This window comes from Sinocyclocheilus grahami, unplaced genomic scaffold (genome assembly GCF_001515645.1).
Source record: "Sinocyclocheilus grahami isolate Dianchi unplaced genomic scaffold, SAMN03320097.WGS_v1.1 scaffold27.1, whole genome shotgun sequence".
Classification (NCBI taxonomy): Eukaryota; Metazoa; Chordata; class Actinopteri; order Cypriniformes; family Cyprinidae; genus Sinocyclocheilus; species Sinocyclocheilus grahami.
The window spans coordinates 1,656,906-1,673,052 of NW_015505206.1; the positions used below are offsets into that span (position 1 = coordinate 1,656,906).

Below are 16,147 nucleotides of genomic sequence, written 5' to 3' on the forward strand. Positions count from 1 at the left end.
AAGTAGCTACATTGCAGACTTGTTATTTTATCCAGTCAGAAATTATCTTGACAACCCATTGACAAAACAGCTGCTGGAAATCATCTACACCAGTGGTCTCCAACCTTTTTTACACCACGGACCGGTTATGTTTGGAAAATATTCTCGCGGACTGGTATAGTATTATAATAGCATTATATAGTGGTTCAACGCATTATATTGTGGGGTTTTTTTTTTTTTGAGTCACAGATCGGACTATTTTTACGGATAAGCAAAAAAAAAAATTTAAAGCACAGAGAATGACAATGGCGTGAAGGGTTTTTGACATAGGCTAATTTTATGGGTATGTATACCCAACTCTGTATTTTCACGCTGTCTGAAACACGTCTCTATTGCGCGCTATGATTGTGTACGAGAACAGCGCGTGAGTAACGAATTAAGCTCTCTTTCATTTCTTCTTCTTGTGGTTTAAAATTGCTTATACGTGTAAACTGGCAAATTAATCTGCGAATCACGTGCGTGCCGAACGGTAGGGTCTCGTCCATACGTAATACGGATCAACTGCGATCCGTTTAACTCCTAATATGTGACAGATCAGAGCAATCATTCATTTACTTATTTAGGGTTTTTTTTTTTTTGAGTCACAGATCGGACTATTTTTACGGATAAGCAAAAAAAAAAATTTAAAGCACAGAGAATGACAATGGCGTGAAGGGTTTTTGACATAGGCTAATTTTATGGGTATGTATACCCAACTCTGTATTTTCACGCTGTCTGAAACACGTCTCTATTGCGCGCTATGATTGTGTACGAGAACAGCGCGTGAGTAACGAATTAAGCTCTCTTTCATTTCTTCTTCTTGTGGTTTAAAATTGCTTATACGTGTAAACTGGCAAATTAATCTGCGAATCACGTGCGTGCCGAACGGTAGGGTCTCGTCCATACGTAATACGGATCAACTGCGATCCGTTTAACTCCTAATATGTGACAGATCAGAGCAATCATTCATTTACTTATTTAACATGAAATTGTCAAATTTATGTATGCGATTGAGGTAGTGAATTGGTGGGTTTTTGTTGTGAGCCAAAATCATCACAATTAAAAGAACCAAAGACTTAAACTACTTCAGTCTGTGTGCATTGAATTTATTTAATACACGAGGTTCACAATTTGAGTTGAATTACTGAAATAAATGAACTTTTCCATGATATTCTAATTTATTGAGATGCACCTGTATACGGTTTCCGAAGAGCGTTTTTGAAGCCTAAAGTAGGCGGAGCTGGCCGTCGCCATCTTTGCAGCGCATCACCACGCGTCACTCCCAGATTAATCGAAAATGGGCAAAGAGGCGGGAGTTGGTTGCTGAAACCACGCCCACCTAGCTCGACGGTGGTAACAGCAGTGGCAATCCACCTGTCACTCAAGTGGCCGCATCCTTAATTATGCAAAATTTTAAGGCTTAATATAATTTAAATGGATGAGTTATAAAAAAATTCACCCCCCCTCGCAGTTGTCATGAAGGGTAAAATTAGTTATATAGACCAAAATAATTTTTGAACCAGGCTGTAAACTTGTTTTTTTCTGCTGTAAAGTTGGGCATTTTAACATTCTATGGGACTGATTTCCTTTTGGAGCCAGCCTCTAGCGGCCAGTCGATGAATTACAGTTTAAGTCACTTCCTTGTTGGCTTCAGGAGAGAGAGTGGGAGGTTGCCTCTTGGTCGCAACCAGGTGGTTGGGGACCTCTGATCTACACCATTGACACACAGTTTATTCTGTTGGTATTGGCAGTTTGTCTCACTTTTTCTCAGAAGAAACACATCTCTATGGCCAAGTTTGTTACGTGGTACAGTTGTGCTGGCAAAAGCATGTTTTCCCACAAAAACAAATTAAATGTAAAAATGTATTAACTCGTGCTCTGCGATTTATTTAAACTGAGGAAACATTTGCATTTGGATTTCTGGGTTGAGTTTTCTATGTTACAGGAACATTCTAGTCAGTCTAAGACGGGTAATTTTAACAGATCTAATGTGTGTTTCCAGTGCATATTGACTGGCTGAAGTTAAGTTGTTGATACCCCATCTGTGCTGGTTTCTTGTTAATGTGACTCAGCAAATTTGTCATACTGACATTAGAGCTACTCTGAAAATCTTCTAGCATTCAATTTATACACACAAGCTTTGTTCATTGATCATGACCACAGTGAATTTCTCATCATTCGTAACCATTCTTGTGTGAATTGTTGCATTTAATTGCAACAATTTACCTAAAATGCTTCTACAAACTTTTTTCAGTTTGTGTCATGAATGAGGAGTTTGTGTATGTGTTGTTGGCCTGGTGTCTACTCAGGCCTGAGGAACATGACATTTAACGGTATTTCATGCTTCCCTTAAGCTGTCTCTGAAGTGTAAAGTAAACAGGATGAAGAAAAAAAATAAAGAGAGGGCAGGGAAAGAGGTGAAAGGTATTAAAAAGTTAAAGATTTTGTAGGAAAAAGGATTTTGCTCTTATTTTAAGTATCTCATTGTTAAAACACCAAAGGTGTAATATATCAGGCTTGAAAATGCACCATTAAAAATACACCATTATTTCTGTATTTGTTTAGCACATGAACAGCCGAAGGCATAAGGATAGACTGGCTGGGAAGCCTCCGAAGCCCAAGTTCAACCCTCACGCCAAGAGCCTGCCTACCTCAGCAGCATCGGTGAGCACGGTTACACTTACTGTGATTTACATGCTAATAGTCATGTGTACCTGTAGCTCAAACAGTAGGATAGCAAGGTGCTAGCAATGTCAAAGTCATGAGTTCAATTCCCAGAGTATTCATGTTGAAATGTAAACCCTGAATGCAATGCAATTCTTTTTGGATAGAAGCACCTGCCAGGTATATAAATGTACAGTGCCTTGGGAATGTATTCATACCCCTTCATTTTTTTCACATTTTGTTTTGTTGCTGCCTTATGTTAAACTGCTTTAAATTAGTTTTTTTCCACAACAATCTACACTCCATACACCATAATTGTCAAGCAAAAAAAACAGGTTTTTAACATCTTTGCAAATGTATTAAAAATAAAAAAATAAAATGATTCCATTGCATAAGTATTCAAATAAATATATCTGGGACAGTTTAAATTTAGCTCAGGAGCATTCATTTTGCTGTAAATATTACTACACTGTAAGTGAAGTTAACCTGTGGCAAATTCAATTGAATGGGTATGATTTGGAAAGATACACACGTCTTAATAAAAGGTCTAACAGCTGATAATGCATATCAGAGCAAAAACCAAGCCCTGAGGTCAAAAGAACTGCCTGTAGAGCTCAGAAACAGGTTTGTGTCAAGCCACACATCTGTGGAAGAGTTCAGAAAAAAATCTTCTTTATTGAAGGTTCACAGAAGCATGTAGTCTCTGTTACCCTTAATGGAAGAAGTTTGAAACAACCAGGACTCTTCCTAGAGCTGGCCTCCTGGCCAAACTCAGCAATTGATGGAGAAGGGCTTTGGTTAGAGTGGTGACCAAGAACCTGATGGCCATCTAGTTGAGCTCCATGATCATATGTGGAGACAGGAGAAACCTACAGAAGGACAAACATCGCTGCAACACTCCACCAATTCAGTCTTTATGGCGGTGTGGCCAGACTCAATCCTCTCCTCAGTGTAGACACATGAAAACACACTTGGAATTTACAAAAAAAGCATCTAAAGGACCCTCAGACTCTGAGAAACAAGATTATCTGGTCTGATTAACCTCAATTCTAAGCATCATGTTTGAAGGAAACCAGCTCCGCTCATCACCTGCAGAGTCCCATCCCAAAAGTAAAGTGTGCTGTAGAAGACTTGAGGCTGTTAAGGTGCTTCAGCTAAATATTTAGTTAAGGATATGAATACTTATGCAATGTACTTATTTCAGTTTTTCATTTTTAATAAATTTACGAAGTTGTGACAATTCTGTTTTTGCTTTGTCAGTATGGTGTATGGAGTGTAGATTGATGTGAAAAAAAAAGTAATTTAAAGAAGTTTATCATAAGGCAGCAACATAACAAAATGTAAAAAAAAAATGGATACTTTTGCAAGGCACTGTAAATGTAATAGTCATATTCAGCTAATCAGTACAGTGTACTGATAAACCCAGAGGTAATTTTAAACAATAGGACTGATGATGATTGACAGGACAAAATAATAAAGCATACCTCTTCTCAGCATGACAGAGAGGAAAGGGAAAAGGGAGAGGAAGTTATTGAGGGGAGGATGCAGCAAACAGGCTCATCATGATACAAGGAGTAATTTTGCGTAATTAAAATAATTTTTATGTCTGCTACACACACATACGATTATAGCAGCTCTTCTGATCTGTTCCAGCAGGGTGTCAGATGGAACGGTTATGCGGGTGGTGCAGTGTCTGCTATGAAGAAAATTATCAACCAATACAATCTGTCCTCTCTGTCCTCACAGGTGAGTGACAGAACTTAAACCCAATTAACAGTTTCTTAAAGGTGTAGTGTCAAATTTATGCACCATATCACACAACATTAGATCAACCAATGACAGTGACTTTGGGGCGGGACTATATATTTCAAAATTAAAGACAAGGGGAATTTAAAACTTGTTTAAAAACATTCTCTATGGTGTAGCACAGGGAGCTGAGGTTGATGTAAGAAATATTTAAATAGATTAATAAATGATTAAAATTAAATACAAATTAACATTAACGAAAACACAAGAAATCAGGTTTTCCCCTTAATAACCCTTGTTTTTATAGAAGAATATGGTTTTTTAAAATTCTAGATTCACAAAATGAATTGTGGTTAATTAGATTTAATATATAAATTAGTGCTGAAAATTGATTTTAAAAAATTTACTAATTAATCATTTTTTTCCTGAAATTAATCACGATTAATCCCACCTAACACTGAAGTTTTTAAATATACATTTATATTGCAATAATTTCACATTCAATATTCAAAATAATGTAGAAACAACATAAAGACAGTATATTTTTAATATGTGTTTAATGGCATCTTTTTTATGACTGAAGGTGACTGATACCAATACTATGATGTCTATATTAAATTGTTTTTTATTTTCTAATATTTAACCATTGACTATAGCCATTCAACATTACGGTATAATTGAGAGCTATCAATTTGAGCATTTATTAGACTTTAAAAAATAACAACTTCTAATTTAAGTGAACTTAAAACAATCTTCACATAAACCAATCATAATAAATGTCATATTTAGCTACCTGTGCCATTCAGCAAGTAGAAAATATACAGAAATTGAATAAAGTTATCACTAATTAACACTAAATTCTAAATTAAATATAGATACGCCCTTAAAGCTACAAATGTTATTGATTTCCTCTTTTTTCTTTTGTTCTTTGATAAACAGACATCACAGCAGCTGGGTTATTAGGTTATTTGGCTGCTATTACTTTAAGAGCTTCCGCTGCTGAATGTGATTCGAATCTGACATGCATGCTCGTAGTTTCATTCGTAAGTTTTTCTTTTAATAGAAATAGTCATAATTACAGAAGAAATATTAGAAATACTAAAAATATTTTAGCCTGTATGGAGGGATCTTTGAATACTGTTGGATAAGAGGTGGCCTTACAGTCAAAAAGGCTGAGAATCACCGAGTTACACTATAGCTTTTGAAGTATAGATTATTAAATAATTTTTTACAAGATAATGCCATTTCAGTTTTTACTAGCCATTTCTGAGTGAAAATTGTTTTACCACCAAATTTTCAGTGTAGTGGCACAGAAATTTTTCACTACATCATCAAAAATAGCTTTGTGATATCATAATGATTCATTCTGTCTCTCTCTTTCTTTCTCTCTCTCTCTCTCAGACTAAACTGGTTCTACAGAAGCAATTGACTAAAAATCTGACCGCTAGCTTCCTTTCCACCCCCTTAACTACACCCACCCTCTGCACAGTCGCAGCCAATCCTCTCGCGCTGCGACACCCGCCGGGCACTACTTTCATTCAGACGCCCATCCTTGGCCCTGCCCTCTTTAGGCCAGCGCCCGGACCTCTGAGAGCAACACACACTCCCATCATATTTTCCCCTTATTGATCACCTCGAAACAAAACAAACACGCTCTTACAACAAGGCCGCACATTCACGTGATTTAGTTTTACGATCCATTCTCAGAACTGACGGTCTCTGTGCAAACTTTGTCCGTGCTCCCACTCTCTCCAAACTGTATACACTTAAGTATATAAACACAAACACACACTCCCATAGTGTTCCCTGTCCTCCTCAAAAACTGTGACTCTGAGAGGGTCACTCTTGAACTATGCAGCAAAGGGAGAGAGAGTGTGAGAGAGATAGAGAGAGAGAGCAGGACCATATTTGGTAATATGGGAGGGGCCTCATTGCGAACACCAGCCCACTATGCAGATGAACGCTTGAATGACAGGACAAGACTGATATAGGAGTTAAAAGAGCTATAAGAAGGATATTTAGCTTTGCTTTATGAGATATTTATCATTATACAGATATTAATCAGGTTTTTATTCTATAATTTATTAGAGGAAAGCCAATTTTAGAGACCTATAACTGCGCTAGCTGTTCGTTTAGTGAGGAAATGCAAACATCCCTTTACTTGATGTTTTTTTTTAAAAGTATTTTCAATTGTTATTAGTCTGTCCTCATGTCGTTCCGCATGGATATATTGCCGTCGTTCTGTGTATTCACAAACATTTCGAGTAACCTCATCTGACCGGCTTTTGTTACAAACACAAACCTCATTGGTCTGTCAGTTTACAGATGCAAAGGCTTTCTGTCATGGGTAATCACAGAATAACACAGAGTGCCAGTCTAATATACGAAGGTGACAATTTGGTAGCAAGGCATCACATACACACACACTCGCTCCCAATCAGTGTCATAATTTTCTCAGTGTTGATGCATAGATTAGATGATTTGAGATTGCAGATGCACACACACACACACACACACACAAAACCTCAGATGAGATGATTACGGTTCAGTCACAGTTTGACGTGGCCTTTTATGTCCGCATATTTTGTTCTCAGTATTCCCCCATTACGGCCTCACAAAGGTCAGTGTGCCTGTCAAAAATCTGTCCGCGTCCCATCTTGATTAAGATCTAAACCCTCACCATGTTCTTTGCTTGTGTGTGTGTGTGTGTGTGTTTGATCCAAAACCTGTCATGAGTTCATTACTCTCAATTTTATTCAGAATAACATTTTCGATTCCGGAAGCATCACTGATTTATTTGCACAGAGGAGCCATTGCCAAAATATAATGCCCATAATGGCGGGTTACTGAATATACAACATTACCGTTGAAAGAAGTATTTTAAGATTACATTGAATAGCAATTAAATTTCAGATATATTAAACTCACCCGCTACAAGTATACAAGCGTTCCTGTCAGCCTGAACAAAGTCACATCACTTTGCCCCAGATCAGTGTCATCTGATGGTTTTGAATGGACTAATAAGACTGATCATCTGACTTCAGACCTGTAGAATTAGATGTTGCTGTTGAGTCTATGTTGTACCATTTTTCATCTGTCTAATTTTTTTTTAAATGTGCCCTAGCATACAAAGCTTTTTGTAAATATTTTATGAATCCAGCTTTTAAAAGTGAATCATTAACATTTAAAATATATCCAATTAGAGTAAATATGTAGAATTTTATGAGATGTTTAATGTAGATTCTTTATCTGGTCATTGTAATTAATGTGATAATAAGAACGAGCTTTACTTGAAGTTACTACTTTTTGTCACCATTTCTGCAGAGACATGCGTACTGAAATAAGGAGATAATCGAATGCAAAGTAGATAAGATTATGTAGGTTTTACGTCAAATTGTTAATCAAAGCGCTTGCGAGAGAAAGAAGGTGACGGAATATAAGAAATATTGCTAAAAACGGGCCGAGACTCAGACACCCTGACAAGGCCTCAGAGCCTGAGTCACGGGTGAGTCTCAAGCCCACTCAGGGCTCTTGCTTTTCAGAGGATGGTTTGCCCTTGAGGGATTGAAGCCTGGGGCCTTGAACAGAGCTATCTAGCAACAGCCATATTGACACTTCAAGAGGCACAACATGGACAAATTCTGCTTTTTTTCTGAAGACACTTTAGAACAAGGACTTTGCTTGGACTCCATGAATCAAATCTCTTATTTGTGTGTGTGTGTTTTGATAACTCCTGAACGTCAAACTGATCTCCATAAGGTCCAAAGAAGGACAAATAGCGAAGGAGAAATAACATTGGTCCATCATTGGATACCTTCATGCTTTCTTGAGGCACAAGAAGACGTAACCGCACCATTCCTGGTTGTGTTGTCCTCATGAGGTCCATACAGCAGATATGGCTGGTTATTATACTGTGATGGTCTCTGGTAGGTGGATGATTTCACATGTTGTCCAAAATAACAGTTCCAAAATATCTTTAAGGTTGTTTGTTGGGATTTTCTGTTGCTTTTTCAGTTTAGTGAAATTCAATCTTTAAGCAATAATGACGGAAACTGGAACCTTTTTAAGAAAATGGAAGATTACTCCGTTTCTTTCTCTCTCTTTCTCTCTATCTTTAGTGTACATGTTTCTTCCCTCGTTCTCTTAATGTTGTGAGTGCTCTTGATGATGTAGTGTGCAGTGTTCCTATTGCCAATCTGGAGGACACTGGAAAGCTTAATATGACATTTCTCCCACTTTATTTTACACCGATGGAATCTGTTTGTCACAGGACAGTCATGGAAACATCCGAAAAATCCATATACTCATTAATGCCAAAATGCCAAATTTGAGATTTCAAGTTGTCGGCACATACAACCTACAAGAGTGAAACTCTCATATGATCAAAAAGCACACACAAAAAAATCAGTTTCACCCATGAATGTGTTGGAAATCATGGAGCCTCATGTGAAAATGTGCATGTATGCGTGCAAACTGAAAAATATGTGTCCAATCCAACTAGACGTTTCTTAAGCATGAACAAGGATGAGAAGATTTCAATATCGCTTAAAAGGGACATGGCCAGTATTGCGTAATTTAAATAATGACAGACATTATATGTCATTTGTTCTTTGTGCTCAATAGATTTCTGTCTGTGTCTGATCTAACATTGATCTGAACTGTTAGCTGACACAAAGGAAAACGTATTTTCATAGGATTTTGCGTCTTGGTTTTCTGACTCATTTGCTCTTTCTCTGTACATGGTGTGTATGAATGCGTGAAGACGAAATAAAGCAGAAAGAGAGAGAGAGAAATAAATCGATTAGACTTCCACCCCAGTGCTCTGGCTGTTCTTTTGGGGGCATATGGGACTCGTGGTTTTGGACCAGAGGATGACAGCTTGTCATGGCGTCTAGCTTTATAATGACAAACCTGTCGAAACTTCCCAGTTCGATGTAAACCCAGCAAAACTAGGCAAAAAAAGTCTACCAACTGGTATCCACCATAGTTCACACACACACACACACACACACACACACAGGTACTCTCTCGTTCCAATCGTTCACCTCAACAAGTGTGCGCCATCTTGTGTTTACGATGAGAACGGCAAGAATATGAAAGTGAACTGACAGATTTAAAAATTTTACAAACTGGTCAGTCGGTTTTTTTAACCTTTATATTCATTAAACATTTGAAATTTAGAATATTTTAGTAGTAGTATATCTACATTGTTATGAATTACAAATTGGCATGGATTCAGATTTTTACAAGTGTGCCAAAAAATATTACTAATAAAATTGAAAATGTTCGCCTTCTATTAAAATTAATTTGTCAGCACAAAGCCCGCCAAAATGTTTTAGGCACTTAATTAGATATTTATCGAATTACAAAATCACTTTTGCTCAGCGATGGTGTTCTTGATTGACCCAAGGAACGTTTTTAGAACTTTGGCGAGGTTCGTTTCAAGTTTTCAACAAACGTTTCTCCAGTAACATTAATAGTGTGTTCGTTAAAAGGTGTGTTCGGTTTTTCCCCCCGAAACATTTTAGTTTGTTTAACGTTATCAATAGTGCTTGTTTCAGAATGTTCAGGGAACATTTAAAAGTTTGCAAAATGATAAAATCGAATGTCCCCTTAACGATCGCATAACTAAGAAAGTTCAGAGAACTTTCAGAAATAATGCTTCATAACTTAATAGAAATGTTAGCAAAACATGCTTAGAACGTATTGTGTTAACAGGGACTATGCATTATTTGCATCATGCTTTCACTAAATACACATATTCATACAAAAGTATATTTATATTTTATTATTGAAAGTCAATAATTATTTGTTTATACCATGCTTACTGACCCCCTCCACTTCACATCTTGCAAGTAGGCTTCCTTATGCTGGGTTTATGGGTCAGTTTATTATGTCAGCCCGTTCTGCAGCTCAAGAAGTTCCCAGACCCTTTTAGAAAGTGCATTTTTGAAACTATATGTTGTGTGAAGTGTGCAATGTGTGTAGTGTATTGTGTAACAGTGGGTAAAAAGTACATTTGCATAATGTGAAGCATTTGTAAATGATGCACACTGACACAAGCCTCATGAAATGAAGGGTAGCTTGAAGCAAGCATTAACTTTAGACATTGTTCAAGACACAGACACACACTCTCCCTGGCAGAAGTGGAGAGCCCTCTATTATAAGGTCACTGCCGATCTAGCCATGAACTAAATGAAATATCTACTCTGTAAAAAGATCGATAAAGGGCAAATAAAACCAATTCTCTCGTTTACTCCCCCTGAAGAGAGACTGCAGATATGTCGGGCTCATTCAGATGGAAGATGGCTGCTGTGTTGTTAAGCAGACAAGATTTCAAGTGTGTGTACAGATCATGTGCTTAAAATTGATATTGTCTTTATAGAACATCAACATTATTTTTGACCAGTGTAAATTAAGCGTTAATTTAGATTAGAAAAGATGAATGAGCGGTAAACAATTGCAGCCAAGCAGCTTTATTAAGATGTTAAAAATCTGCTCATACAGTCTTTGTTTCAGACAAAAAATGCTTTTAAAAACATGTCAAAATGTATTTGAAAGCGATCTCAGCTAAAACTAAGAGTCAAATCTTCACAAGTCATACTTTTTCCATGTAAAAAGAACAGAAATATATTGTATATGTTCACAATTGAAAGCGAACATTATACAATATGACTGACTACTCATGAAATCCAGTCATCAGGGTCAAAAGTACAATGGCACAGTGGTGAGCTCACTCACAATCAAACAAACTCAAACAAACTGCACTTCCTTAGGTGTTCTTATGGAATAAATCAGTAAACATTTTATAGGAATGTGTCTGACAAAATATGAACACCTAAAAATAAGTAAACCATCCATGCAGTCCGCTTAACTAAATTAAGACAATCTTCTGTCAAGTTGACATCACAAAAGAGCAGTCATCATGGCACAAATGTCATGAAATATGTCAGAATTGAACAAGTCGAATCATCCTAGCTGATTTCACATAGGATATAACAGCTTTTTGCAATGTAGAGGTATATATATATATATATTTCAGTGTAAAAGCAGTATTTTTGTCAGTCAATTGCTTCAAGATAAGCATGAGAGAAATATATCACAGCAACACATGGATTCTATCCTGTATGTTTAAGAATATAAAACTTCCTTGATGCAGTAACTTCATACAGTGTGCTAAACTTATAATGGCACTCCAGGTTCAAATGTTTCAAAAGATATCAAATCGAGCGTCTGTTGATGTCACTCTTTAGAGATTTGCCTGGCATCTCTCTTCTAACATATCTTTATGTTACTCTGTCAGCGCTATTGCTATCTTCTCCATGTCTAGCTGTCCAGGGAGCCGCTGCCCTTGTTCTTGTTGTGGCTGAGTGGGAAGGTGGATTTGCTCTGAGGCTGGGTCATTTTGCTAGCTAGATGGACAAAGGGCTCGATGAGCGTTCGTCTGTCGGTCACAGAGACCTCCCACAGCCTGACCTTCTCCTGCCGTGCCCACTGCTGAGCCGCCTCGCTGTCCACTCTCCTCTGATCCTGCAGGTCCAACTTATTACCCACAACAACAATAGTCACCTGTGAGACAGAGAAAGAAAGTTTCTTTACATTTATTTCATGATGTCAGTTTTTAGCTTGAAAAGACTTGTCATGTTTTTCTCAAAATATCAATTAAAATTGGACTCCTCATGAGTCATTCAAAAATTTGGAGTGGCAAGGCTTTTTAATGTTTTGCAAGAACTCTTATGCTCACCAAGGTTGCGTTTATTTGATGTAAAACTGTAATATTATGAAATATTAGCAAAACAACAGTTTTCTATTTGAATGCATTCTAAAAAGTAATTTATTCCTGTGATGGCACAGCTGTATTTTCAGCATCATTACTCCAGCCTTCAGTGTCTCTTGATCCTTCAGAAATCATTCTGATATGCTGATTTGCTGCTCAGAAAACATCTGTTCTGCTTAATATTTTTGTACACAGCTAACAAAATCATGTTCAAAGAACGTTTGGTAACACTTTACTTGAAGGGGTGTGCATAAGACTGACATGGCACCTTCATAATCATGACATGACACATGTCATGAATATGAAGGAGGTTTTATGCATGTTTATGACAACTGTCATTAAGTGTCATTCGCTCAGTTATGTAATTTTTAATGCAAAAATGACATTATTTGACCTAACCCTACCCCTACCCCTACCCTTACCCCTAACCATAGCCCATAACAAAGACATCTCAAACAATGTCATCTTTGCATTAAAAATTACATAACTGAGTGAATGACACTTAATGACAGTTGTCATAAACATGCATAAAAACCCTTCATATTCATGATATGTGTCATGTCATGATTATGAAGGTGTCATGTCAGTCTTATGCACACCCCTTCAAGTAAAGTGTAACCAAACGTTTTCCTGATGTTGGGAACATTTTATCTGATCATTTTGCAAATGCTACTTTTGAATGATCTCTAAATGGTCTGACACAAAAAGTAACATTTACAAAAATGCCAGATAAACGGCCAAATAAAACAATAAAAAAACGTTCCATGAATGATGTATAATGTTTTTGTGCTATCGCTCTATGAATGGTACTGGAAGAGCATTTGCCAGAACGTTCCCCGTTAGCTGGGTAGATACATTTTGATGAATATACTGTATACTGTATATATAAAACTCAACATTATACATGTCTTTACTGCCACTGTTAATTAATACGTCAGTGCTAAATAAAAGTATTCATTAAATATATATATATATATATATATATACATATATATATATTGACCCCAAACTTTTGAACGGGTGGTGTGCAGTCTGTGCATGACAAACACTCAGACCTCTTTTTTGTCACGGCAGCGGTCGATGTCTTTCTTCAGAGCCTCCACGCGTTTGAAGGACTCTTTGCTGTCGATGCTGTAGACGAGCACGAAGCCGTCGGCGAAAGTCAAGTAGTGCCGCGGAAACTCGTGACCACCGCACAGCCTGACCTGCTCTCGGGTGCCGCGGTGCGTCTCCACAGACCCGATGTAAATGTCCTCCAGTGTCTCCATGGTCTCTGAACCTGCCAAACCGGCACCACGTGACCTGTACTGCTCATTTATTTGGGTTTAAGAATTGACTCAGGTGTCAGGTGGGCGCTGTCCTAACACTCACCTGCGACATGGTTGGCGTACAGTAACTGCTCCAGAGCCAAGCTTTTGCCCACCGACCCCTGGCCACACACCACCACCTTGCAGCTCTTGCCCCTGATCACTTACAACCGCACAGTCTTCATTAAAGTACAGAAATACACTAGAGATAAAAGGTGGGTTGTAGTAGAAACCTGTTACAACGAGAGAATAGAGAGAACTAATTAAAAGCAATAATAATCATGCCTTTATGCAACAGTCACATGTGCATAAACCTGCTGCGCCTGAAGCTACATCTTCAAAGTGTATCAGATTACTGTATAATTGAATACTAAATTGTATTCATCTTTGATGAGTATTAAATGCATTAAAGAAAATAACCGAAGCGTTTAAGAAAAAACTGGACTTACCGTACTCTCTTCCTGTTGTTTATGTCCGATATCATTTATATATAAATGTGACACCAGTTCCGTTGAGCTGAATAGCGCCCTCTCTGTCCGGAGGACAACAATACATGCCGGTACATGTAATACATAGGTATTACAAGGGTATTACTAAAAATAAAAGTAAATAAAAAACACCTGTAAACATATAAACTTTTGGGATTGGATGTGGAGAAATACATGCATACATGCACATATATGAAGAAACAGAAATGATATTGTACAAACACATTCAGGAGAACATTAATGAGCATTCGACACAATATTTCAAAGAAAACACAGACGGAAAAACACATAAGCAAGATAAACAAACCAATGAATATAGTAAAAAAAGATAAATAGGCCTACATATATTTCAAAAGAAAAAAGGCTGATGTTTTAAAAACCATTAACTACAGATAAATAAAAATAGATCAAATCACCTGGAAAAAGTTGACAAGTAGAAGGAAGGTAGATTAAACCTTCTAAATAGTATATACTAAAAATGGAATCTGCCCCATTAATATTTGTTATCAGTATAGCTAGTCATTATTTATGTAACACATTATGACGTAGCCTATACGTAGTCATATATGCAGAAGTTGTGAAGAAGTATTGGTTGCACACACCTTCTCAATGAATACACTTTCTTAACTGAATGAAATTTGAATAATGGGTAATAAAACATTTTGGTCGTGAAGCACTCTTTATTTTTACTCTGAATCGATTGGATGCATGAATGATTTAGCTGACCACCTGTGATAGTAAACAGGATTGATGACTCACTCACTACATCAACTGAAATTAAAATAACATACTAGCACTAAATTTAGTATAGGCTACAAAATGAAAATAATTGAGCTTTTAAAGCAAAAGTTCAATAATGCATAACAATACAATATCATCTCTGAAAAACATGAAAGCTGTCAAATGTGGTCAGTCCATGCAGGTAGCTACTATTTGTAAACAATGATTTTATTTTAATTTTCTTATGTTTAGTTTTATCTTTTGATTTTATTTTTTTGCTGTTTATCCTAAAGTACCCCCCTGACTGTATTTGTAGCTAAATCTCTAAAACCAATTAAAAAAATATTACACTATTACTATGCACTTGTATTCAGCCATACAAAAAAAACTAGGGTCATTAGTCGCCACCTACTGGCGTAGCGCAACATCACCTGCGATCACTGAGCGAATCTTTTCATTTAAGTGAACTGATTCAAAAGATTCGAGTCACGGACGTGAATCAAAATTCTTAGATAAAAATAAATAAATTCTTTAAGATGTTTCACATAATTATAGTCAGAGATATCTGTGCAGTCTCTATAGTTTAAAAACAATGTAAAGAGTACGGGCCAGTGTTTGAAAAACTACTGGAACCGTTAATTTAACTAACTAGACAAAATGCTTTGATTCAAACTTTAGTGCACTTTTATTTCTGAAAGTAGTTTCTCCACACGGTCTCAGTATTGTTTCTCGTGTATCCGTTGACCTGCTATGGGCATATTGCGCAGGGCTGCGGAAGGCGGAGCTGAAGGCGGTATGAAAGGCCCACATGCCTCGCGTCTTCCTCCGCCTCTCTACAGCAAAATGGCGACTGTTGACTTCGACTCGTCCGCGGATCCAGAGATGGACTTGACCAGCGACGAGGAGTTAGAGAGGTACCTGACAAGAGCGAGCGCTTTAATCAGATGCCGGCCGATCCGTTTGCGAGGTATCTGTGTTTTAGAGAAGCCGTGATCGGGCTCACGGTTGTGTAAAGACCCTGAGATCGCGACTGCCGCATAACTTGAAAATCAAGAGGTGACTATGGCCTAGTGTGCCAGGCAGCTGCTTTTAGTGCTGGGGTGCCTGCGATTAGCCTGCTGCGATCCTTGCGTCTTTCAAATGAGCTCTGAGCTTTTAAAACGATGATCAAGGGTGCCGTGCATCGTGTTATTGCGACAGATGTGCAGTACTCAGTGACACAGTTTTTGGGTGAGAATTAGGTCGAAGGCAGCGTGACATTGCTCTTAAGAGCACAATGCAGACGCACTGAAACCCACAGACAGGACAGCAGAAACATCCAGCTGTTCATCAGTGACGCACTGTTGCCTTAAACATGTCAAACAATTATAGTTGTTGAGTGATAACCTTTAGTAGGTGACTACAATGCAAAAAAAACCCCGCACATG

The 16,147-nt window shown here is 37.5% G+C and overlaps 3 protein-coding genes across 6 annotated transcripts in view; 2 read left to right on the forward strand and 1 right to left on the reverse strand.

The window, feature by feature from the left end:
• LOC107567657 (zinc finger protein 385D-like) overlaps positions 1 to 7,546 on the forward strand; it is a 92,953-nt gene extending 85,407 nt beyond the window's left edge. For 2 of the 3 annotated variants that reach the window (XM_016253369.1, XM_016253383.1), the window contains 3 exons: positions 2,584 to 2,682; positions 4,336 to 4,428; positions 5,830 to 7,546. In XM_016253369.1, coding sequence (XP_016108855.1) covers positions 2,584 to 2,682; positions 4,336 to 4,428; positions 5,830 to 6,057 — 420 coding nt within the window. In that variant the 3' untranslated portion in view covers positions 6,058 to 7,546. The remainder of the gene's footprint in view (positions 1 to 2,583; positions 2,683 to 4,335; positions 4,429 to 5,829) is intronic. The other variant, XM_016253376.1, reaches the window with a different exon arrangement.
• Positions 7,547 to 10,804: 3,258 nt separating this feature from the next.
• Positions 10,805 to 14,041, reverse strand: LOC107567687 (NF-kappa-B inhibitor-interacting Ras-like protein 2). Of its 2 annotated transcripts, none has more exons than XM_016253416.1 (4): positions 13,967 to 14,041; positions 13,577 to 13,745; positions 13,261 to 13,484; positions 10,805 to 11,997 (listed from the first exon to the last, which is right to left on the reverse strand). In XM_016253416.1, exons 3-4 carry the CDS (start codon positions 13,471 to 13,473, stop codon positions 11,755 to 11,757), a joined length of 456 nt encoding a protein of 151 aa, XP_016108902.1. In that variant the 5' UTR covers positions 13,474 to 13,484; positions 13,577 to 13,745; positions 13,967 to 14,041; the 3' UTR covers positions 10,805 to 11,754. The 2 variants fall into 2 exon arrangements, with proteins under 2 accessions (XP_016108902.1, XP_016108894.1); XM_016253408.1 differs by having other exon boundaries at positions 13,962 to 14,037.
• Positions 14,042 to 15,451: 1,410 nt separating this feature from the next.
• LOC107568310 (dnaJ homolog subfamily C member 7-like) overlaps positions 15,452 to 16,147 on the forward strand; it is a 16,743-nt gene continuing 16,047 nt past the window's right edge. The window contains exon 1 of the mRNA XM_016254266.1: positions 15,452 to 15,634. Coding sequence (XP_016109752.1) covers positions 15,471 to 15,634 — 164 coding nt within the window. The 5' untranslated portion in view covers positions 15,452 to 15,470. The remainder of the gene's footprint in view (positions 15,635 to 16,147) is intronic.

Coding starts and splice junctions, on each gene's coding strand:
- LOC107567687 (XM_016253416.1), bottom strand. CDS start 13,473: ATGGAGACACTGGAGGACATTTACATCGGGTCTGTGGAGACGCACCGC. Junction 11,998..13,260: donor GCTGCCGTGACAAAAAAGAG/GTCTGAGTGTTT, acceptor TCTGTCTCACAG/GTGACTATTGTTGTTGTGGG.